The sequence below is a fragment of the Mus caroli genome, chromosome 7, assembly GCF_900094665.2.
Source record: "Mus caroli chromosome 7, CAROLI_EIJ_v1.1, whole genome shotgun sequence".
Lineage (NCBI taxonomy): Eukaryota > Metazoa > Chordata > Mammalia > Rodentia > Muridae > Mus > Mus caroli.
Window position 1 is genome coordinate 103,024,632 of NC_034576.1, and position 25,051 is coordinate 103,049,682.

The following is a 25,051-nucleotide window of genomic DNA, read 5'->3' on the forward strand; positions in this document are numbered from 1 at the left end:
TTATAATAAACTATTTACTATTAGGTTTTTATCAGAAACACAAATAATTCTAGAGAGAGGAATCTCCACCTGCCCTGCTCATTCCAGGACAGAAACTCCATCTGCTATTTCTTTATCATTTTATGTGAAACACAGAAAGTGAATGTAGAAGCATGGAGCTTCAGAGGAGGCGGTGGCCTTGCAGACCACCTGGTCTAAGTCCTCAACTTCAGGGCAAACCCAGCTGGACAGCAGGTGGCCTGCGACCACTAATGTCCTAGGAGATGATATATTAGGCACACTTTACAGAGGACTGCGGCAAGTATGAAACATTTAAAAAATACTCTGCTTTGAAATATTTCTTTACATACTATCACAGAAAGGGAGACTCACCTGTTTATCTTAGTACCTGAGCTGACTTAAAAATAGAGGGAGGATGGGAGGGAGGGAGGGAGGGAGGGAGGGAGGGGGGAAAAGAGAGGCAGGGCAGGTTATAACATAACATTTAAATTTAAGTCTTAGGTTTGTGGGTTACCTCCATTCAATAGCATTCTCCAAAGACTTGAAGGTTTTCGGCCGACCACGCAAGAAATTCTGCATGCTATTAAGTGCATCCATGGCTGTACCTGAAACAAAAATTTAAATATATCAATAAACTTTTTCATTTTCTTGCTTTGCAAATTAGACTAAATATTTCTTTTCCCTTTGTAGGTTAGTACACAAATCCTGCCTCCATCACGTCTGCCATACTTTGTTGCTGGGCGCTCACACTCCCCCCCCCCCCCACCACACTACCTCCTTTCACGCCCCGCTCCAGCTGGCTTTCCTTCCCCCAGTTAAGTCCCCTCTTCTGCTCTCTTATCATCTATAACCCATTACCCTCTCTCTCCACCTTAAGATATTGTCCTCCTCTCGAGATGATCTTTTATAGCTCCCTCTCCCTCCCTCCCTCTCTCACACATACACAATGTTAAATTTACTTCCCACATATGAAAGAGAACATGGGATATTTCTCTGAGGTTCCTCCTTTTTTTTCTTTGTTTTTTTTTTTTTTTGAGACAGGGTTTCTCTGTATAGTCCTGGCTGTCCTGGAACTCACTCTGTAGACCAGGCTGGCCTCGAACTCAGAAATCCGCCTGCCTCTGCCTCCCGAGTGTCTGAGGTTCCTCCTTAGGAAGAAGTGTGAGGAGGAAGTGTGCCACTCTGTAGGTGGGCTTTGAGGGCTCCTAATGCTCAAGCTCCGCCCAGTACAGAAGAAAGGAGAGTATCTCCTCCTTGGCTACCTCCAGATCGAGACATAGAACTCTCAGCTCCTCCAGCACCATGTCTGCCTGCACACTGCCATGCCTCCACCATGATGATAATGGAATGAACCTCTGAAACTGTAAGCGAGCCCCAGTTAAATGTTTTCCTTTATAAGAGTTGCATGGTCGCCGGGCGTGGTGGTGCACGCCTTTAATCCCAGCACTCAGGAGGCAGAGACAGGTGGATTTCTGAGTTCGAGGCCAGCCTGGTCTACAAAGTGAGTTCCAGGACAGCCAGGGCTACACAGAGAAACCCTGTCTCGAAAAACCAAAAAACCAGAAAAACAAACAAACAAAAAAGAGTTGCATAGTCACGGTGTCTCCTCACAGCAATAAATCTCTAAGGCACATAGTGACTTACAGTTTCATCTGTTTTCCTCCAAATGTCATATCTCCCTTTTTCTTTATGGCTGCATAAACTTTCTTTGCACATATGTGGTATCACATTTTATCTAATGCATCTATACTGGACATCCAGGCTAGTTCCATTGCCTGGCTATTGAGAACACAGCAGCTTTACAATGGGTGTGTCTCTGGTATTCTGACTTCTACCAAAACAGGTAGAGCTGGGTCATATGGTAGTTCCAATTTTTGAGGAATCTCCATACTGATTTCCAGTGTGGCTACATTCCAGTCAGCAACGAGTAAGGGTCCCGCCTTCCTCATATCCTTACCACCAAGTAATCATTTGTTTTAGTGATGACAGGAATCCTGACTAAGGTGCTTGAAATCTCAAAAACAGTTTTAATTTGCATCTCCATGATGATTAAGGATATGAAATATTTTTTCTATTCTTTATTGGCAATTTGTTTTTTTTCTTTTGAGAACTCATTTTTTTTTTTTTTAGCCCATTCATTGACTAAATGATATCACCTTCTGGTGTTGAATTTACATATACATTAAATATATATATGTGTGTGTGTATACACACATATTTATACATACTGTATTTATGTGTACAGTATATGTTGTTATATGCTGGATATTAATATATTTATATATTGGATATTAATCTCCAGTATGATCTAGCTTTCAGAGATCCTTTCCTGTTCTGAAGGCCACCGTGGACTTCCAGTGGTTAATTTTTCAGATTACTTCCTGTGCTATTGGAGTCCTACTCACCCTTGCCTATGCCTGTACCATCATGTGAACAAAGCTCATGTTACTCTTTACATTCACAATGACGTGATGCCATTACTTGTATGGGCAGACTCCTCCCCAAAAGGTTCACGTATGGATGGATGGCTTGGTCAGCAGCTGGTCACACTATTGAGAGGTGGTTAAATAATGAAGATACTAACTTCACTGATAGAGTATCCATTGTTGAGTGCATACTGAGCAGGCTGTTTGGAGGCAGGACCTACTTAGAGGAAGCAGTAACTCGGGGCAAGCCCTGGGAGTACAGTCTCCCTCCCTCTGTATGAAATGCTGACTCTCCGAATCCTAAAAGCAATGGACCCACTAGCCACAGACCCAAACCTGACACTGTGAACCAAAAACCTTTCCTCCTTTAAATTGCTTATCTCAGATATTTTGTCACAGGGGCAAAACTGTCAAATTGAATCAACTCTATATCTTTGCTCCTGGTAACAGCAAAATTCAGGGATACTTGTGTAAAAGTAAAGATGCAATTTAATAACATCGCAAGAATTAACAGAAGCCAGCTTCCAATATGAGTTTCAGCAATTCTTGACTACTGGTATTCATTCCTTGTGTGGCACACACCAATAAATATAGCTAACCTGTACAAGCAACAGTGAGATTCTCAGGGTAAGACAGAAAATTAAAAGCAGTTTCTTTTTAAATGGTTAAATAAAACTAAGAAACATACATACACATGGTTAGAAATATTATTCAGCCATAAAAAGGTGTTCTTGAACAGTTTTTGGTAACATGAAAAATGACTATAATTTTTTTATTAGATATTTTCTTCATTTACATTTCAAATGCTATCCCAAAAGTCCCCTATATCCTCCCCCTGCCCTGCTCCCCAACCCACCCACTCCCACTTCTTGGCCCTGGTGTTCCCCTGTACTGGGCATATAAAGTTTGCAAGACCAAGGGGCCTCTTTTTCCACTGATGGCCAACTAGGCCATCTTCTGATACATATGCGCTAGAGACTCGCGTTCTTGGATACTAGTTAGTTCATATTGTTGTTCCACCTATAGGGTTGCAGCCGCCTTCAGCTCTTTGGGTACTTTCTCTAGCTGATTGTATAATTTTATAAAGACACAAAGACATAGGGGTACACTTCAAGATGAATAAAATTGAGAATAAATTAAGGCCAAGGTAATACCATACCAGGGGGCCTCCTACAAATGACTGAATCTGGTTTGATCAGTACTAAGAAAGCTTACCTTCTACAACATCAATCATGCAAAGGCCCAAGAGGCTTGGTACCAGGTTAGCTGCGGCTGTGTGCACTGCAATGGCGCCACCCATGCTGTGCCCGATCAGCATGACTGGAGGAGGGAGGTCTCCATACATGGCTTCCACCACATTGCCAACATCTCTGCAAAGAGGGAGAAATCTGAGAGTGCTGGAGGAAGACACCCAAAATAGCTTGCTTTCTCAGTTTCTTCTGTTGGACTGTAACTAAACGTTGTGGGAAATGGTAAAGACTCACAGGGCCACTCTACAAGCACAGCTACGTAAGCCTGCACGCACGGCCCCTAGTATCTATACAGAGAGCAACACACCTATGTAAGCCTGCACGCACGGCCCCTAGTATCTATGCAGAGAGCAACACACCTCGTTTCCAGATAAATGGCCAGTTAAGGACCAAGAACCCCAAATTCCTGATCTTTCTTAGTACCATCCTTTTATCATCCTACAAATTTAGTACAATCATATAAATATACAACTGTATGTTTAATTTAAGCTTGGCATTCCGGAGAAATAATTTACTCTAAGCCTCTGTTTTTCCATGAATAATGCAATTAAGGCTTGGGGTAGCAGCATACGATCAGCCTCTGTATGAGCTATATCAGCCTCACTAGGAGCTTTTTTCTGTCATCTAACATAACATATTTGTTTTACATTCATGTGTGTGTGTGTGTGTGTGTGTGTGCATGCACATGTGGAAGTCAGAGGACAATCCTTAGGAGCTGCTTTGAGAGATGAGTGAGAAGTGAATGTAAACTCTTATCCAAAGGGGAAAGTACTATTCAAATGAAGACTCAGCTGAAAAGAGAATTCAAAAGTTTAAAAAGAAAGAAAGAAAAAGAAAAAGAAAAAAGGAAAAAGAAAGAAAATCCAAGTTTCCTTTACAGCAGTGTTGCTTCAAAAGACAAGATGCCTTGGGAAAGGTAAAGTGTTACTTAATGCAAAGGAAAAACCCAAACTTACTCTGTGTAGCTGCATTAACAAATGCCTTTCTCAAATCCATATATTGTGAAGTATAATTATTTGCAAGTTTGCAGTATTTCTGTTGGAAAAGCAGTCATTGATAAAAGTTAAGCATTGTGCTTAACTTCAGTCTACATTCTTGTTGGCTTTTGTTCTAGATAATGGTAGAAAAAGGTAGGACTTACAAAAGTGACTGGGTCATAAAACTGCTTTATAGAGTAGTGAAGGAGTGACTGTTATAAAGAGCGTTCTCTCTGGCTCACAGCTATCTCCTTTACCATACTGTAATCCAAGACTAGAATCTGGCTCTAAGCTGTGAGCCTAATAAACTACTGTGGTGATGCAGCAATGTCAGGCTAGGACCTGTCATGCACATGTGTCTGTCATCTAATGTCATTCTTCCACAACCTTGTCTCAAAGGGTCCTTCCTACTATTCTCTAAGACACTCACTCAGACATACTTATCAACTGTAAAATTAGCCAGCAATTAAATTCATTGGGCCTACCAAAATAACATTGTATTTCTACCAAAATTACAAGGAAAAAAGCTGCAAATTTCTGCTACCACATTAAGGATAATTAAAGCCCCTGTCCTTGGAATCCAGCACTATGGATCCATAAAGTCAGCACAGTTCAAGAACAAAGGTGACTTAGATGAGGAGCAGTCTTTAGAACAAGTAACACAGGGGACTTACACAGTTTCAGAACGGAAAACCAAGTCGTATTACTATATATCAATATGACAGAGCAGAAAAAAAAAAACATGTATGTTCATTCCTATGTAAAGATATATATGTATGTACACATAGACAACTGGCTCAATTAATTAATCTAAAGCCATGTGGGGTATGATTCTATTATTTAGGGGCAAATCTTTAAAAAAAAAACATTTAGAACAAATATCAGTGTATAACTTCCAGAATAATTCTCAATTCTAGTAAAATTTTAGTTAGTAAGGATGAAATGAATTAAATAAAATATTCTGGAAGACATTAAATTCCACATCTTAAAATACATATTAACTGAGTTAGACATTTAGTATGAAACTTGTAAATGTATGAAGGTAGACCGGGTCTAAAATGCGTAACAGGGCTTGGAGAGACAGCTCAGTGGGTAAGAGCACTGGCTGCAGCCAGGCAGTTGTGGCCTATGTCATTAATCCCAGCACTGGGGAGGCAGAGGCAGGTGGATCTCTAAATTCAAGGATGACAGCCTGGTCTACAGTGCAAGTTCCAGAACAGCCAGGGATACACAGAGGAACTCTGTCTTGAAAAACAAAAACAAAACAACAACACTACACTAGCAGCTTTTCCAGAGGTTCCTGAGGGACCAGGCAAACACGTGGCAAACTATCTATACCCATAAATAATAAAAATATTTTAAAGTATATTATGTGTCTAGGTTTTACTGCTAAAAATACTGATTCAGCAGGTCTGGGGTCTGTCCAGTGCACTTGCATTTTTTGCTAGCTCTCATATGACCCTGATGAGTGAGAAGTATAGAATATACACTACTTGACTTAGAGGCCCAGTTTCTAAGTAGCTATTCTTCCATAGCCTGCCCTCACTTTCCTGTGATACTAGCTAATGAATACATGCAGGCTACCTTAATATGCACTCAAGGCTACTTATATTCAAATATTTCTTCAAACAGAAGTCTATAAAAGATACATACCCACATTCCATTTAGTTTCACCGAGAGAAGGAAAATTTCCAAAAGCCTGCACAAACTAGACAATCTGTGTGATAACCACCAGACTGGATAAACCAAGAAGGATATTAATAAGGATAAACAGAGAAGAGAGAACAGAAATGAAATCTGTGTGTTAAGGACTGTCCAACAATTTCACCAGCAGCATAATAAAATTGCACTACTGTTTAAGATGGTGGCAAGACTTAGGCAATCTATCATTGTTTGCTTCCTTACTTTGCCATCGTTTCTGCTGACAGGTCTTCAGAATTCTTGACTTTAGTTTCTCCTAAAATAGATAGATAGATAGATAAACAAATAAATTTCAGTGATAGGAATCATAAAACCAGGAGCAATAAAATAGCAACTTTAAGGATAGATTTAGCAAGGATGTACATTCCAGACACATCTTTATGGCTAGCTATTCTGAAGATGGTAATTATAGTAGTCTACCTACAAGCTATGATTCCTCCCAAAATACCCAAATGGTGTACAGTAGGTTAATTTTTGCCAACACTGCTAATGTTTGGGATTATTAAAGGTTCTGGGAGGAGCTGTACTCACCATGACTTCGCAGATCCAGAGCCACAATCCTACACTGTACTCTACTGATGATCGCTGCCTGGAAGGAAATGAAGAAAACAGGAAGTACAGATTCTGCCCAGTTACCAATAACGTTGTAAATGAGCTGTGATCATAATTCAAGGTACCCAAGAGAAAAGAAAACCTGCCTTATCTCAACGGTTTTCTTTTAAGTATAATAAAAGAATAATGAGTCTCTATTACATACACACACACACACACACACACACACACACACATATTGTGGTCAGTCTCCAACTTAAAAATAAACTTTATCCAAACCCCTCCTTAAAGTCATTCTCCCTAGCCCTTCCTTACAGTATAAGCACTCCCAGATGCTGGCCTATGGTTTTCATCCATGTTCCCTGGATGGCTTTTCTTTTTTTTAGAGCCAGAATCCCCTAGATAAGGATTGTGAATAAGCTGGAAGTACTATTTTGGCTCCGGAATTACACGAACATGACACTTGAGTCATGAAATTACCCTAAAATCAGAGCAAGTCATGAAATCTACTGATATGCACAGCAGTATATATGAGCTGTGCTACTGTTACATAGCACGATGGGAAGTGTAAATATCACAGGATACAATTTTAGAGGTTTAAGGAAACCTGAAATAAGTCTTCTTCCTCAGGGAGCTCGATTTCCTGACAGTCATATATCACAGTTAGCAAATGTCATCTCTACATTTTAACTTTAAGAATAAAGTAACGGTTTCGTCTAACTCTCACATTTTAAGAATGAGAAAACTGAGACCAAGAAAAAGGGGAATCATTTGTGTGTGTTCATGTAACAAGTTAGTAGTAAAACCAGAACTAGCATCATGGTAAGTTACCAAGGTAACATAAGCCAGATTCTTGAGTTATACTTAAAAATAAAAGCCAATATTTTTCCTTCTATTACTCTTAGTGAACATTTCTTTAAAGGTAACAAAAGTCTCAAGTTCTCCTATATTGTGCTGCTTGTCCCTGGAAGGGGACAAATTTGTTCATTTACAGAAGTTATTGATTGCACTATGGTGATAGTTCAACCTTCTAGGCCAAAAACAAATTTACACTTTGAATATAAAGTTATAGAACAAAATTTTGTGAAATCTGCTTAATTGTTCCACACTTTTAAAAGTTACTACAAATAAAGATAGATCTGAGGTCAGTAATTGTCAATGATTTATAACCATTATGTGCCCACCAGAAAAGAATAACAAGAATATTAAAAGAGCTTTTTGTTTCCTTAGTTAAATACATCTTTCTCAGTGATATCTAAAACTGTCACAAATGAGTAACGTGACAGCAGTGGAGAACACCCTGCACACGTGCTGTTTACATTTCTGTATGGTTAAAACCAAAGAGGAGAGTAAATGAGTGCAAAGAAAACTGACAGAACACCACAGGCCTTACAGATGATGGGTGAGAGAGTGTCTGTCAGTGACTTCTTTTCTGGTCTTGCTTCCAACAGCACAATTGTGATGTGAAAAACAGCAAGTTCAGAACCAGACTCACCCAACTGTTTCCTCCTAGGAATCTGTGCTATCAACACTATTATCAATGGCAGCTAATATTTACCAAATCCTCTAGCGTACCATTCACCACTCTAAGCACTTCCAATGCATTATCTAATCTACTCCTTAGAACTCTTCACAAACAATTCTCATCATTTTCAGGAGAGGTGGATTTACAAGGAGTCAAGTGTCTCACCAGGATCAAAGAGCCAATAAACAATAGAAACAGGGCAGTCCTCAACCTTGCCTGCCTAACACAAGTACCTAAGGAGCTTTGAGGAGTGCGGTATAAGCCCACCAGAAATTCTGATTTAAGTGACTGGAGGAGAGGCCAAGCTTATCTCTATTAAGTTTTGGAACTCTGTAGGTAGTCTATGGTAAAGAGAATTAGAGACAAGATTGGAAGAAAGCTAGCCAGAGCCAGGCATGGTAGTACATGCCTGGAATTATACCAGTGGGAAGGTTGAAGCAGGAAGACTTAAGAGTTCACGCCCAGCCTGAGCTACAAAGCAAGACCTAGTCTCTAAGGTATGTGTGTGTGGGAATCAGGATCACTTTGATATCCTATAAATTATCTCAGATAATTTCAGCCTTGAGAAAAAGGCTGAAAAAATATGGCACATTATTTGACCAGACAAGTATTTAAGACTCAGAGAAATAACTCTCCTTACAAACATGTACTTCCCTCTAACGTCGTAAGTTTTTGTCTAGACTAAGTGTTCTGTTTGTATTTTGTTGCTGTTACAGCTAGCTTATTGCTCTAAATTTCCATATCTTCACCTGTCTAATCTGAAAAAAATCACAGAAAAATTAAATGGGACCATGTAGCTAGACACTGAGCAGGGTATCCCACACAAGGCACATGTCTAGGGAGATGCAGCTGCTTATTTTCCTGTTGAAGTTGATCCCTGGGGCTCACTGCTCCCAAACAGTGGGAGGCATGAACAGATGACATAAATGGCTACGATGGAGAGCAAACCCGTGGGGAAATACTTTCATTAGTAGCCACTGTGATTCCTTTCTATACTACCATTCAACAAGGAAATTGTACACTTACAGAATCTAACTTGAGAAAAAGCTATTGACTCTCAGCATCTAAAAATGGCCATGTGAAAGCCAGTACTCTAGCAATTGCCTTGACTCCAAAGGTCAGAATTCCCCAAGATTTAGAGCATATCTCTGAATACGGGGACAGTTAAATGGAAACAGGAACTATAGTAAATAGCAGGAATAGACCCAAGTAACTTACAACAGGAGACACATGAGTAATGACATGATTGATGGTGATTAAATAAGCAGGATAAATCCACAAGGTAGTTTAAGTCACATCTCTGTGAAATAATTTTCCTGAACAGTGGAAGCAGAAGGCACACAATACTGAACAAGGCAGTCTATGCTCAGGGATTTCATCACACCCCAATCACGGCACTCACCTTCTCCTCTATCCCTTTAAGTACACTGGCCATGTGTCCTAGAATTGGGAGCTTTCTAACCATATGATGTAACTTCTTTACTAGTCATATATAAATGACTTATTTAATAAAGACATAGGGGCTAGGCATGGTGGTGCATGCCTTTTTCCTGGCACTTGGGAGGTAGAGGCATGCAAAGTTCTTTGAGTTTGGGGCTGGCTTGGTCTACATAGTGAATTCTAGGCCTGTCAGAGCTGCATAGTGAGACCTTGCTTCAAGAAAAATAAAAAATAAAAGACACTGTTTCTTGCCTTTTTTTTTTTTTTTTTTTTTTTATATAGTGTTTTTCTGTGTAGGCCTGGTTGTCCGGCTACTTCCTCTGTAGACTAGGCTGGCCTTAAACTCAGAAATCCACCTGCCACTGCCTCCCAAGTGTTGGGATTAAAGGCATGTGCCACCATTGCCTGGCTGTTTCCTGCTTTCTTAAATAGAATATAGCAATCAACATTTAATCCCAGCCTCAACTGTTTGGGAATGATGCAAACACAGTCAAGAAAGGAGTACCAAGCATTGACTCTATGGCAGACATTATATGGAGACATTCCAGAATAAGAAAGCTGTGTCTGCTCTCCAGGGTCCCATGGCCAACTTCCTGATCACGCTCACTGATCATCTTGGTGCAGTTGCATTACATATCATTCCAGTATTGTTAGTAATTTAAGAACAAAACATCACAGGGCCCCCAATGGAGGAGCTAGAGAAAGTACCCAAGGAGCTAAAGGGAACTGCATCCCTATAGGTGGAACAACAATATGAACTAACCAGTACCCCGGAGCTCTTGTCTCTAGCTGCATATGTATCAAAAGATGGCCTAGTCGGCCATCACTGGAAAGAGAGGCCCATTGGACTTGCAAACTTTATATGCCTCAGTACAGGGGAACGCCAGGGCCAAAAAGTGGGAGTGGGTGGGTAGGGGAGTGGGGGGGTGGGTATGGGGGACTTTTGAGATAGCATTGGAAATGTAAATGAGGAAAATACCTAATAAAAAATTAAAAAAAAAAAAGAACAAAACATCTCGCCGGGCATGGTGGCACACACATTTAATCCCAGCACTTGGGAGGCAGAGGCAGGTGGATTTCTGAGTTCGAGACCAGCCTGGTCTACAAAGTGAGTTCCAGGACAGCCAGGGCTATACAGAGAAACCCTAGCTCAAAAAACAAAAAACAAAACAAACAAACAAACAAACAAGAACAAAACATCCCTTAAGTATGCATATTCTAGCAGACAAATAAGTTACGATCTTTGCCTCTAAAAAGGCAAGATGTGCTCTGTAAATTTAAAAGATAATATACTGAATTTAAAAGATAGTATAATGGGCTGGAGAGATGGCTCAGCGGTTAAGAGCACGGACTGCTCTTCCAGTGGTCCTGAGTTCAGTTCCCAGCACCCACATGGCAGCTCACAACCATCTGTAATGGGATCCGACGCCCTCTTCTGGGGTGTCTGAAGATAGTGACAGTGTACTCATATATATATAAAATGAATAAATAAATCTTGAAAAAAAAAGAAAATGCTTTTAAAAAAAGATAGTATAACAAGGAACTTAACACATGTCACTATGGCTTGATGTGGTTTGAGTTCTCCCTTACCACAAAGCTTCCCATGTCAAAATTTAATCTCCATAGTAAAAAATTAGGAGGCTAAAACGTAATCTGTTGATAATTTTTTTGAGGGATATCCCTTAGAAAATGATTAGAAAAAGATAAAAATCCTGATGGAGGTCTGATGACTGCCTCACGGTAGCTTTATGTACTTAGAGGAGACAAGCTTACTTGCTGGCTTACTTGCTAAGAGAATCAAAATCTCAAAATCACCATCTTCCTGTTGCATTACAGAGCTGTAATAATAAAATAGCATGGTATTGGCATAGAAACACACTGATCAGTGGAATCAAGCCAAAACCCAGACATATGTAAACATACCTACAAACACCTGATTTACTTATATACTATTTATTTATTTATTACAAAGAAACTAGAAATATACACTGGAGAAAAGGCAACAAATGTTGCTAGTCTAACTGGACGTTAGCATGTAGAAGAATGCAAATAGATCCATATGTACCACCTTGCATAAAACTCAACTCCAAATAGATCAAAGAGCTTAAAATAAGACTGTACACCCTGAATTTCATAGAAAAGAAAGTGTAGAATAGGCTTGCACTCACTGGCACAGGAAAGGACTTTGTGAACAGAACACCAATAGCACAGGCACCAAGACCAACAGTTAATAAGTGGGACCTCATGAAGCTGGAAAGCCTCTGTGAGGCAAAGGCCATCAATCAGCATGCAGACAAAGTCAGCACAGAACGGGTCCTTACCAAGTCAACATCGGACAGAGTTAACATCTATAACAAAACAAAACCTGAACATTAAGAAAACAATAACTCATTTAAAAATGGGGCACAGACTATGCAGAAAGTTCTAAAAAGATGAGCAAAAATGTCTGAGAAACACTTTAAAAATGTTCAACATCCTTAACCATTAGGAAGTACAAATTAAAACTACTTTGAGATTTTACCTCTGATCAGTCAGACTGATCAAGATCAATAAAATAAATGACAGCCTGATCTACAGAGCAAGCTCCAGGACAGCCAGCTATAAATAAATGACAGCCTCATCTACAGAGCAAGCTCCAGGACAGCCAGCTATAAAAGGGTTTCGAGAAAGCCTGTCTCGAAAAAAGCAAACAAAACAAAACAATCATACAGTAAACGACAGCACATATTGATGAGGATGAGGAGAAGGGACACTCACGCATTGATGCTGAGAGTGCAAACTGGGAGAGCCCCTGTAGTAGCCAATGTGGCAGTTTTTCAAGAAGCTAAAAATCAACCTACCTCAAGATTCAGCTACAGCATTCTTGAGCATATGTCTAAAGGACTCTACACTCTACTGCAGAGACACCTGCTCAACCATGGTTATTGCTGCTATATTCATAATAGCCAAAAATTGGAGGCACCTTAGATGTCCATCAACAGATGAATGGATGACACTGGGGTGCATATGCACAATGGAATATTATTCAGCTATTAAGAAAACTTAAATTATAAAATTCACAGGTAGCTAGGCAGTGGTAGCATACACTTTTAATTCCAGCATTTGGGTGGCCAAGGCCAGCAGATCTTTTCCAGGACAGTCAGTGCTACACAGAGAAACCCTACCTCAACAAAATCAATGAATTAATGAACAAATGGGCAAGTAAAAGAAATTCACAGGTAAATAGATAGAACTGGGGAAGGGGGTCACTGTAAGGTTGCCATAGCCCAAAAGACAAATATTGTTTATTTTCTTTTATGTGTGGATATGAACTTTCAATATATGTGCTACAATCCACATAACTGCAGAGGTTAAGTAGTACTCATGGACTAGGGGGGAGGGAGCAGAGGAATAACCAAGGAAGGGGAGAGACAAAGAAAAAAGTGGGAAGATAAAATAGGGAGGGGGATGGGAAAAGAAAGGTAAAGGAGAGAATATGAAAACTAACACTAAAGGCCATTTGAAAAACCATATGCAAACCTACTACTGTATAAGCTTCCCAAAATATATACATAGTTGAAAGGAATCCAACACTGTATTCATGTTTGAAATTGCCAAATAATAAAAATATCCAAAAATAGAAATATTTTCTGAATATTTCTGAAACATAATCATGTGCAAGGTAGTATGTCTGACAAAGACAGAGAGAGACATAATCTAAAACATCCAAAATAAAATATCTACTCACCTAGTGTTTAAATTACTGAGATTAAAGACCCCTACTTTTGACAAGATACAAAGAACAGGTGACCTTGAGTACATAATGCTAAAGCTTTGCAACCTGCTCTACCTTAACCGTCTTCCCAACAGTGACTGCACATGGAAGGAAGAGTTAACTAGACAAGTCGACCCAGAAAAAAAGGATCACCAATACACCAGCTTCTGATACCGACAACTTACCGTGAACACTGCCCAGGAAAGGGCGGAATGGCCTCCTCCATGAAGCAGCAGCAGGACTGGACCCTCAGAACCACTCTTGTAAACTCGAAAAGTGTATGAACAGTTAAAGACAATAGATATAAGGTTTTGATTNATCATAACAATACTTATTTTTTAAAAAAGACAAACAGGGTATAACAACTTATATGAAAACTGCAGACTTCCAAGGAAACTTTAGATGTTTCTGAGATATCAAGACTGTTTTGAAGCCTGCTGCCAGTATATGCCTTCTTTTCAATGAAAAATAAACATTTCCTTTTCCCTGAAGAGGGCTCAGTACTTGGTTTCTAGAAACTACGTCACTTGACTCTGTTGGACTCAGAGTATTATTTTCAGGAATTTAATCCCAATCCCTTCCCATGTGTCAGAGAACTGCAGCCAAGATAGATTCTGCCAAAGGCTTAAAGGTGACATTCCAGACCATGTAAGGGACTGGTGGGGACAAGGAGAATGTTCAGGAGCTACCCACGTCTGACTTAGTCCCCGTCCTTATGCTGTGCAGCCTCTTTGAGAGGATATATCCTTGCCAGTTTCATTCTCCACTTCCACATCTTCCATTGACTCAAAGTACTGACTCCATGGGACAGGGGTAAAGTCCCGCTTCCGTCCAGGGCTAAGGAGAGGAAGGAAAGAAGGTAAAGTCTTGGTCAATAGATAACTGTAAATCTGAAATGAAAATAGCAAGAGTGCTTTCTCATAAAGACACAATGAGTTCACAAAGCACCATATACAGTATTTAAACAGGTCCAAAAAGATTTAAGAGTTAACGTTAAGATTTTATACAATTGACAGGCATGGTAGTGCATGCCTTTAATCCCAAAACTTTGGAGGAAAAGGCAGATGGATCTCTGAGTTCAAGGCCAGCCTGCTGTTCAGAGGTGTACAGTTCCAGGACAGCCAGAGAGCTACATAGCAAGACCTTATCTCAAAAAAACAAACTAAACAAAATTTATACAATGAAGTAATTAATGTATTTTCATTATGGATAAATTCTGATTATCTATACACATTATAAAACCTACTTTTTTTCACTGACCCTGGTACATATGCTCACTCTTCTTAGTTTACTCTTTTTTGTTGTTGTTGTTTTTGTTTTTTTTTTAGACCGGGTTTCTCTGTGTAGCCCTGGCTGTCCTGGAACTCACTTTTTTTTTTTTTTTTTTTTTTTTTTTTTAGACAGGGTTTCTCTGTGTAGCCCTGGCTGTCCTGGAACTCACTTTGTAGACCAGGCTGGCCTCGAACTCAGAAATCCGCCTGCCTCTGCCTCCCGAGTGCTGGGATTAAAGGCGTGCGCCACCACTGCCTGTCCTTAGTTTACTCTTATTGTAATTATCCTTAGTCAATATTATTTTTTCACATCAATCTCAAACTTTTTCGTGTTCCTTTTCATTTCCTAATCAGCCGAAGCCTGTCTTCTCAGAAGGCAATCATGAGCGCAGTGTCTAGAGCTCTTAGGGATGCATCTGAAGAGCTGTGTGCACAGAGCTGTGTGCACGGTAGTGAAGATACTTTTATAACAACCTTGATGGGCAATGGACTTAAGATGAAAGCATTGACCTTTGAAAAGGTAATCAACAAAACTCAGGGGTGTTTACCATCTGAGGAATGTCAGACAGAATTGGAATCAATTCTAAAGGTGAATTAAGTCTTACTTTAAAATAAGAACTGCTTTGATAGGTCAGTGCATACAAAATCACTTCATGTCAAAATAAAATTCATTTTAAGCCCAACAAAATGGATATACAGTTTCTATTTCCTACTATGCCTTTGGCAGAGAGGAACAAATCAAATCTGGCTTCTGCCTAACTCACGGAGCCTTCACTGTGATCACAGACCAGGCTTAGACTCTAACAAGGGCTGTGGACACTGCGGTTTTCGAGCACATGCACACACACACCAGACCACACATGCAGGTCCAAGACAGCTCCGCTTAGAAACCCATTTGCAACTGAATTAAGAGCCATACACCTGAACTTTGACCCCAAACAACTATTTATAGAGGGAAGAGAAAAAGAAAATCACAAGGCAACATATTTTTAAAAAATAGTTGTTAAACCGCCAGTAATTTTCTACCTAATAAGTTTATTTTTATAACCCAATTCTGTGTTTTTTGTGTGACTTTAAACACAGTATTTAATTTCTACAAACCGAGCCTCTCCATGTCTGACGGGGTTGCACTGTCAATTTTATCCAGGCTGGTATGAAGATTAAAGTAGCCCTCTCACTACTCATTACTCTCAGACTAGCTTGCTCTATTTATGTTTTCTAAAAATATTTTAGTTCTATATTTTAGTTCACCTAACTTGGCACTACTGTGAGAACACTGAGAGGAAGAACATTCCCCATGTATTCACAGAGCCTGACACATCAATAATTAACACAACGAAATGATTGTTGTGTTGACACAACGAAATGAGCCAATGTAAATACAGCACTTAGCTTGGCATCTCAGTATATATCCATTACTACTGCTATTAAATGGCTTGGAGGCTAATAAACACAATCCCCTTACTTGAACCTAGAAAGGTTTCCAGTAAAAGAAAATGCAACACTATACAACTATAGTAATGAAGCCTGTAGTACACGAGTAAGGATTAGGATCAACTCAGTCCACAAACCAACAAGATCTGGTTCAAACAGGAATAATGGTAATTCGGGGGGGGGGGCACAGAACAATCTTCCCACAGATGCTGGGGTTACTGAACATCTATAAGCTATTTTAGAAATCAGTAAGGAGAACACTAAAAAAGATAAAAATAAATTTACCATATAACCCAGCTATGAATCATTGGCATATGCTAAGGACCAAACATCGTCATTGCTGTTCTATTCATAATAGCTAGGAAATGGAAGCTTTGCCCTTTAACTGACAAATGGATACTGAAAATGTGTGTGTGTGTGGGGGGGGGGGTGTGCGTACATACATATACGTAGTGGAATACTATTCAGCCATAAATAAAAAAATGAAATAATGGAAATAATGAAATTTGCAGGTAAGTGGATGGAACTAAAAAATATATAGAATGAGGTAACCAACACCCAGAAAGAGAACTGTGGCATGGTCTTTCTCATCTGAGGCTCTTAGCTCCAATTCTTCAGATGTGGGTATGCCACATAGAACAGCAATAGAAACCAGGGAAGTAAAAAGAAGCCATGGGAGGACACACTAGAGATAGCAAGATAGAAATGATTTGAAGGAAGAAAAGGAAAGAATGAGGAGGGGGTAATAAAATAACAGTAAGGATGTCTAAAAAGGCCATAATGAGTCAAATACATATTATAATTTGAATGAAGTTTTCCCATTTGGGCTGACAGTGTTCCCTACAAGAACCATAGATTATCTAATAAAAACTAATCCCAGATCTGAAGTCTCTTTTTGAGTTGTTGGTCAGGGAAGTCCCAGAGACTGCCAAAGCAATAGAAGCTATTGCCGTTGTCCTTGGCTGTCTCTCAGAAGACAGAGTTAAGTCCCTGTTGCTGAAAGGTACCATACATATACTTTGGACATTAAGTTTGAGCTGGATCTGACCTGAAAGTCTCCCTTGAGGACTAGCTCACACAGAACTACATGGTGCCATGCAATCTTCCAAGAGAGGGAAGCAACCATTAGTTGTACCCATTTGTGACACATGAGCCACAACAATGACCAGAATGGCAAGATATCCCTAAGGGTACAATGGTGGTACTCTTTATCTTGGTGGTAACCAGCAGCTCTCTAATTGAACTTAAGGCCTGTTCAACTGGAGGGAAGTCATATTTGATAGAGGGAAGTCATATTTGGTACTGGAAGCTAGCCGACAACCTGGGCTAGTGAGACCATGGATCTTAGAGGACCTACTGCTTCCACTGACCTCTGTGCTCTACGACTTTGCTGAAAGTGATTTGAGCTTTGTGGTTAAGTCTTCAAATACACAAATCATATTGTCTGCAAAGAGGAGGATAACAGGAGGATAACCTGACTTCTTTTCTATTTGTATCTTCTGATTTTTTTTCCTTACCTGATTGCTCCACTAGGAATTGAAGTATTAAAAGACATAAGAGTAGAGAAACCTGACAACCTTGTCCTGTTCCTGACTTAAAAAGAAATACTTTGTTGTAAAACAGACTAGCAGTCTGCATAAATAGCCTCTACTAGGTTGAAGTATGGTCCTTCTATTCCTAGTTTCTTCAGAACTTTTCATCATGAAGGGATGCTGAACTTTACTGAAAGCCCATTTTGTAACAGTTGAGATATTCATGTGACTTTTGTTTTTAATTCTATTTATGTATGGATTTGCATACTCAGAATGACATCAATTTGATCATGATCTTGGGTTGTGAAATAAGGTTTGCAGTATTGTTTAGAACTTTCCCGTGTATATTTTATCAATGAAAGTAGCTTACAGTTTTCAAATTTTGTCATTTATTTTTAATATTATTTTTTGAGACAGTGTCTCACTCTGTAATTCTCCTACCAGTCTCCCAAGTGCTAGGACGACAGGCATGCAGCACCATACCCTGCACTCAATTTTTGTTTTGCAAACATTAGTTTATAAAAATCAAATGCCTCCTCTAAAAATAAGGATCAAATTAATGGTAGATTAGAAAATATTCCAAATAACTTCAAACATAGTTATTTTATGGTAAATTTCTGGTATGGCATACTTTAAGAAAAAAAACCTAGAAAGATATTCTAGACAATATATGTTAATATTGCTGGTGATTTTAATGGTTTTAAGTTTGTAACACTGAACATTACATACACATATATTTAGATAAAGCAATTAGATAATTGGATTAATGTCCAAGATTATCACTGCAAAAGAAGAGAGATAATTATATAATTTCAAAATAACAATCTTAAATCTTAATTTCAAAGCAGAGATATGAGTGGCTCATGATCCCTTTTGTCTCAATTACTGCTAGTTATGTCTAGTGAAAAGGCCTCCAAGCAATAATTAAATTAGTAGTAGTGAGTTTTTCTGGTGTCCAGGATGTGAAACATCACTTCCATTGTCTGGCAGCTGCCTAGAATTTATAGGTCCTTGCTCTATTTTCAAAGCCAGCAAGCAATGCAAAAAGTTCCAATCTCTTCTAGCTTTAATCCATTCTGCCTTCCTCCTCTTTAAAAGATGTCTCTAAGTTCTGACGGGCTATCTAGATAATTCAGGATAGGTTTTTTGGTTTTTGGGTTTTTTTGAGGTCAACTAATTAGCAATACTAATTTTCCTCTGCCATGTAAAAGATACAGTCACAGGTTTCAGAGTTGTAATCTTCATTATTATGGACACTATTACTCTACCTGGCACTGTTTCCTAAACTCTTTGTACAATTTTAGAACAAATAATAAATTAACGAGGACTTTTCTACTCACTTAACACTATGGCAAAACCCTAAATAATTCACTAAAAAAAGTTAAGATCAACTTTAGTACACTGTAGAAGAAAAGACCAACATGAGTTATATTTCTATAGTTAAAGTTTTTTTAAAAACACACTAAAAGTAAAATTAACAGAACAATTCTATCAAAGTACCACTATTAAGAATACTAGGAGTTGGAGGTGTGTGTGTGGGGGGGTGTAGGTGGGATGTCTTAGTGGGTAAAAGAACTTATTTCAAAAATCTGACTAAAGTTCAATTTCCAGAACCCCATGGAAAGGTGGAAGGAAAAATCTGACTCCACAAAGTTGTCCTCTGGCCTCCAGATGCACAGGATGGCATGCATGCCCTACCTTTAATAACAATAGTGAATATACATTTTTTTCAATTCTTTGTTTTTGTTTTGTTTTGTTTTATTTTGGTTTTTGGTTTTTCGAGACAGGGTTTCTCTGGCTGTCCTGGAACTCACTCTGTAGCCCAGGCTGACCTCGAACTCAGAAATCCTCCTGCCTCTGCCTCACAAGTGCTGTGATTAAAGGCGTGCGCCACCACTGCCCGGCATTTTTTCAATTCTTTAAAAAGTTAAAATTACACAATACTTAGGCTGGCTGAGAAGATAGTTCAGGTAGTAAAATGCTTGCCATGCAAGCATGAAGAAATGCGTATAGATCCAGCTCCCAAGATTAAGTCAGGCACAATGGTGTGCATTTGTAACCCTAGTGCTGAGGTGGAGACAGATGGATGTCTAGAGCTTACTGACAAGCTAGCCTTGCCAAAGCAGTGAGTTCCAGATTCACTGAGAGACCATATCTCAAAAATAAGATAGAAGGCTGGAGAGATGGTACAGCTTTTAAGAGCAGTTGTTTCTCTTGGTGAAGGACCCAGATTAGATTCCTAGCATTTATATAGTGACTTAGAACCGTCTCTAACTCTACTGGGGGTCCAACTCTTTCTTCTGACCACTTTAGGCACCAGGCAAGCATATAGTTTACATGCATACATACATACATACATACATACATACATTATATGCATTACATACATAAGGACAAAACATTTGCACACATAAAGTAATAAATCCTTTTTTAAAAAAAAGTGAAGAATGATTGAAGACATTCAACATTATCTCATTATCTTGTGGCTTCTAAACACACACAGACACACACACACACATGAACATGTAGGCAAACATACCTCAGATATATACACAAATACTTAGACTATGTAACTAAAGAAATATAATGCTTGTACATAAAAATCTATATAATCTATATGTAATCTATCTTTGTTTGTTTGTTATCTCTAGCAGATAAAAGGAGAAACACCTGTATCCACAGATATGAAGATCTAGTATTAAGAGGGACGACTGCAAATTAATCTACAGAGTTAAAGGAATGTCTATGAAGATCATCGCCCACTCCTCAGCAGAAACAGACTAGCTGGTCCCAAAACTCACATGGAAATGGATGGGATCCAGAAAACTCCAGATAATTTTTATATAAAGTACAAGGCTGGAAGCTTCCTGATTTAAACTTACTACAAAGCTACAACACTCAAAATATGGTGTGGTAGCTCTCAGACAGATAGATAGACATCACTGAATACATCAATGACATAAAATGTGAAAACTCAAAAACAACCTATTTGTTATGGTCAGATGAAGTTTGTTTGTTTGTTTGTTTGTTTAGGATGTCAAGATAATGCATTAAGGACCCCCACACTCCAAAATGTTAGTATAATCTGTTATCCATTTGCAAAAGAACCAAGCTGAACCCATTCCTTATATCACACACAAAAATTAACACAAAATAGAGAAGGCTTACATATAAGAGCTAGAGTATAAAACTCCTGGGGTTGGGGCAAAAGAAAGAAAAGAACATTCACATTCCTTAGGGACCTCTGAGTCCTCGCTTTATATAAGGGCTACAATACAGATCAGCTTGTACTTTCATTTGCCTACAAATAGTCTTCAGTTTTTCTCTGCTAAACAGCTTAATATTCTTCCATTTGTTTTCTACCTTCCTGAATCTTTTTTTTTTTTTTTTTTGGTTTTTCAAGACAGGGTTTCTCTGCGTAGTCGTGGCTGTCCTGGAACTCACTCTGTAGCCCAGGCTGGCCTCGAACTCAGAAATCCGCCTGCCTCTGCCTCCCGAGTGCTGGGATTAAAGGCGTGCGCCACCACGCCCGGCTACCTTCCTGAATCTTGTTGGCATCCTATCTTTCCTGACTTCTGATTTTGTTCTTTTTTTCTAAATTACTTTACTACAATTGAGTGAGGTTTTGGCAGGTTGAAGGGATTACAAAGATAAACACACATTAATTTCTGCAACAGCTCTCTGGGTTTTAAAACTAACAAAACTACAATACAGAGAAGTCAAACACCTTATCTAAAACTGCAGAGAGCACTTGAGCTGGAGTTCTCGGGTCACTTTCTTATCAGTTCTCCACTCTGTCCTCAAAATAATTGGTTCTTTACTTTTGAAACCATCAAAGCTGGCAATTTTAAACCCCAGAAATCCTTAGGACAATGTGAGGAGAAGCTCGCCCAGCTGTAGGGAAGGAAAGGTAACAACAGGCAGGAGTAGAGGTTTGTAACTGAAATGATGATGATGGGACCAAGATGGGGAGCTGAGTCCCCAGTTTCTCTGGTGCTACTCCCAGACAGAGAACACAGGAGGCACTTTAACAGAATTCATGATAAATACTGAGATACTGTACATGTGAAAATCCTAAATCCTAGTCTTAATTTTTTTGTTGGTGGTGAAAATATTAAATTATCTAGGTATCAGACACTGTGGAGTCCAAAGAGGAAATAACGGTGGTTTATATAAGGGGACATGGAGCAGGAGTGCTCAAATAATGTGGCTCAGAGCAAGTCAAACTGTACTCCACTGAAAAACCATTTCACATAAGCTGCTGAGTCAGACAACATAAAAATATGCTTTGCTTAAAATGTACAAATGAGAACTGCTGTTGCACTGCAAGAAAAGCTGTGATTTTATACCTTTGATAATCAAGAACTCCACTTTAATTTAGGAGGAAATGCCTATACTTTGTTTTGTTCCACTACTCACTCAGCATGAGGACAACATAGCCACTAACGTCTTTTACCAAAATTGGACAGGATAAAACATTTACAATGAACTAGAATTACCTATGTGGGCTCACTACCTAACACATTACTGACATAACCTTGACTGTTTTCTTACACTGTACAAGTCTAGCCTCAGCTACCATTCTGAGGAGGAACTGAGGTGGCATACAGGTGGAGTCACTTCACTATAAGTGGTGTAAAGGAATGCAACAGGAACTTCTTTACCATATTCCATCAGTTCTCACGCATTTCTTTTCATATTTAAGGTACCAATGTTTTAACAAAGCAGGTGGCCAAGAAACAGTTCTAACTTAACTGTGACTACTTGTTTGAGAGTGAAAACAAAACCAGAATCAGAAATTTCAAGACAGGTGTTGACAGGTTTGGAGAAAATCTTGGAGGCTGATATGAAGTGCTCTTCAAGCCCCGAGAAGTGAGCGGTTTGAGGGCTGGATGTACAGTGAGGTCAGCAGCAGATGTCAAAGGTAAGATGGTTTTACATAAGCATGATGCTGGTATGTGGGCTGCTGTTTGGTTTTAAGAAACACTCCATGGCCAATGTTCCTGTGAGGCAGGCACAGAGAACTCTATTGGTGAGAATGACTCACAAGAGTGAAGACTAAATATGAAAACGTGTCAGAAGCACTGCATTTTATTTTGCTCCCCTTTCCCTTTCTGCATGCAAGCATAAGTGAAATATGATCACACCCACAGAGCTCATATAAAATAATGAGAAATTTTTATATCCAAATTTAAAATGAACTCTAAGTGATAAAGTACTATGTCACAATTTAATTGATAGGTCTTTTTTCTTAACAGTTCATCTGATGACTGATGGTGCTTTGAATATACACAGTATTTTCTTTATTCTCCTAACAACAAAATAGTGATTAATTTACTTACTTATTTAAGTATAAACACCCTTTGGATTTTATTTACTTGCATCAAAGTAATAAGGTTATTGGAATTCACATTTGATAGAGGAACAAATAACACTCAGAAACAATGAAAATATGCCATTTTTCTCAACAATGTAACACTGTTCACTCTAAATTTAAATAGGAGGGCGGGTCCATAGGCTTACTAAATAGAAATGAGATTTAAAACTGTGATCCTGGAACCAGTTGGGGTGGTACGCACCTGTGACTCCAGCACTGAGGAGGATGAGGCAGGAGGATCATTAGTATACAATAAGTAAATTTGTATTACATTTTGATATACCTTAAACAATGAGTCTGCATACATAGAATCCCATTTTCTCCTTTAAAACTAAGTAAGATTAGTTTTACATATCTTAAGAAAACAAAGTCAAGTTACTCTAATTAGTGAAGCCAAGAAGGGATCCTACTTTGCTTTTTAAAAACCTATCTTCAAGCTGGGCAGTGGTGGCGCACGCCTTTAATCCCAGCACTTGGGAGGCAGAGGCAGGCAGATTTCTGAGTTCAAGGCCAGCCTGGTCTACAGAGTGAGTTCCAGGACAGCCAGGGCTACACAGAGAAACCCTGTCTCGAAAAATCAAACCAAACCAAACAAACAAACAAAAACAACAACAACAACAAACCTAACTTCATTCTTCTACAAGACAGTAGTACTGAACCAATAGTCTTGAAATAGAGCTGAAAAATATCTGTGGGCAAGTCCATGCTAATCCTTCTATTTCTGTATGGCCCATGAGTTGAGAGTAATGTCGGAAAGGATAGGAAAAGACTGTTTAATGACATGAAAAGTCACACAATCAAGGTAGGAAACTGCTTTGGATTCCAATTCAAATAGATGTTTAAAAGAAACAAAAGGGAAAAAAAAAAAAAACATGACATTCAAACCTCAGTGGCTCCAAATAAAGTACTATTGGCCCACAAGTACGCTCACTGACTGGCTTCCTTCACCCTGTAACAGCAGAGCTCAAAGGCTGCAGCAGACATTCTGAGGCCTTCATAGAAATGCTGCTGGTCCTGCATATAAATGGCAGGTGCCACAAAGACAGCCGAAAACATGAACAGAATGGAAAGGCTGCACTGCTCAGGCAAAACCTTAGGACTCATTTGAAATGAATGTTATATATTCGCCACTCTAATTTATAAAAGTATTTATTTAACTTGCTACTACAGAAAGAAAAAAAGAAAACTCTTTGTACTCTAGGAGTTCGCATTAATTTATCCCACCCAAGTTTGACATAGTAACAATGAAAACAAAAACAAAAACCAACTAGTGACATGCAAAAATTAACGAGAGGAAATGACAAAAAGCATGTTTGGGTACTCAGGTGACAGGGGAGAGAAAAGGCATGGGCTAGAGTGGCCTCAGAGCTTCCTGAGAGTAGGTCTGTATAAAGTGAGGGAAAAGGAGTACAAAGTAAACGTAGCGCTGGCCCACGCAGAGCGCCTTCAGTGCAGAACATAGGGGCATGTTTGCTACCTGAGTGCAATACTCATCAACAACCAATAAATGAAATTTGAATGTCACTGCTTGAGACATAATTATGGAGAGCTTTTGGGGCTTCTATTTAAAAGTATAATGTTTGATCTAGTCCCTAAACCTGGCAAAGTCACCAGTGTGTAGGTGGCACCTCCTTACAAAACAGATTTCAGACAGAGAATAAGAGATGAACAGGGCGGGGGCTGGTGAGATGGCTCAGTGGGTAAGAGCACCCAACTGCTCTTCCGAAGGTCCAGAGTTCAAATCCCAGCAACCACATGGTGGCTCACAACCATCCGCAACGAGATCTGGCGCCCTCTTCTGGAGTGTCTGAA

The 25,051-nt window shown here is 39.2% G+C and overlaps 1 protein-coding gene across 1 annotated transcript in view; it reads right to left on the reverse strand.

The window, feature by feature from the left end:
- Positions 1–25,051, reverse strand: part of Ppme1 (protein phosphatase methylesterase 1) — a 46,202-nt gene that overhangs the window by 14,271 nt on the left and 6,880 nt on the right. The window contains exons 2-7 of the mRNA XM_021165955.2: positions 14,369–14,462; positions 13,811–13,903; positions 6,886–6,943; positions 6,559–6,610; positions 3,642–3,796; positions 515–605 (exon numbers count right to left, since the gene is read on the reverse strand). Coding sequence (XP_021021614.1) covers positions 515–605; positions 3,642–3,796; positions 6,559–6,610; positions 6,886–6,943; positions 13,811–13,903; positions 14,369–14,462 — 543 coding nt within the window. The remainder of the gene's footprint in view (positions 1–514; positions 606–3,641; positions 3,797–6,558; positions 6,611–6,885; positions 6,944–13,810; positions 13,904–14,368; positions 14,463–25,051) is intronic.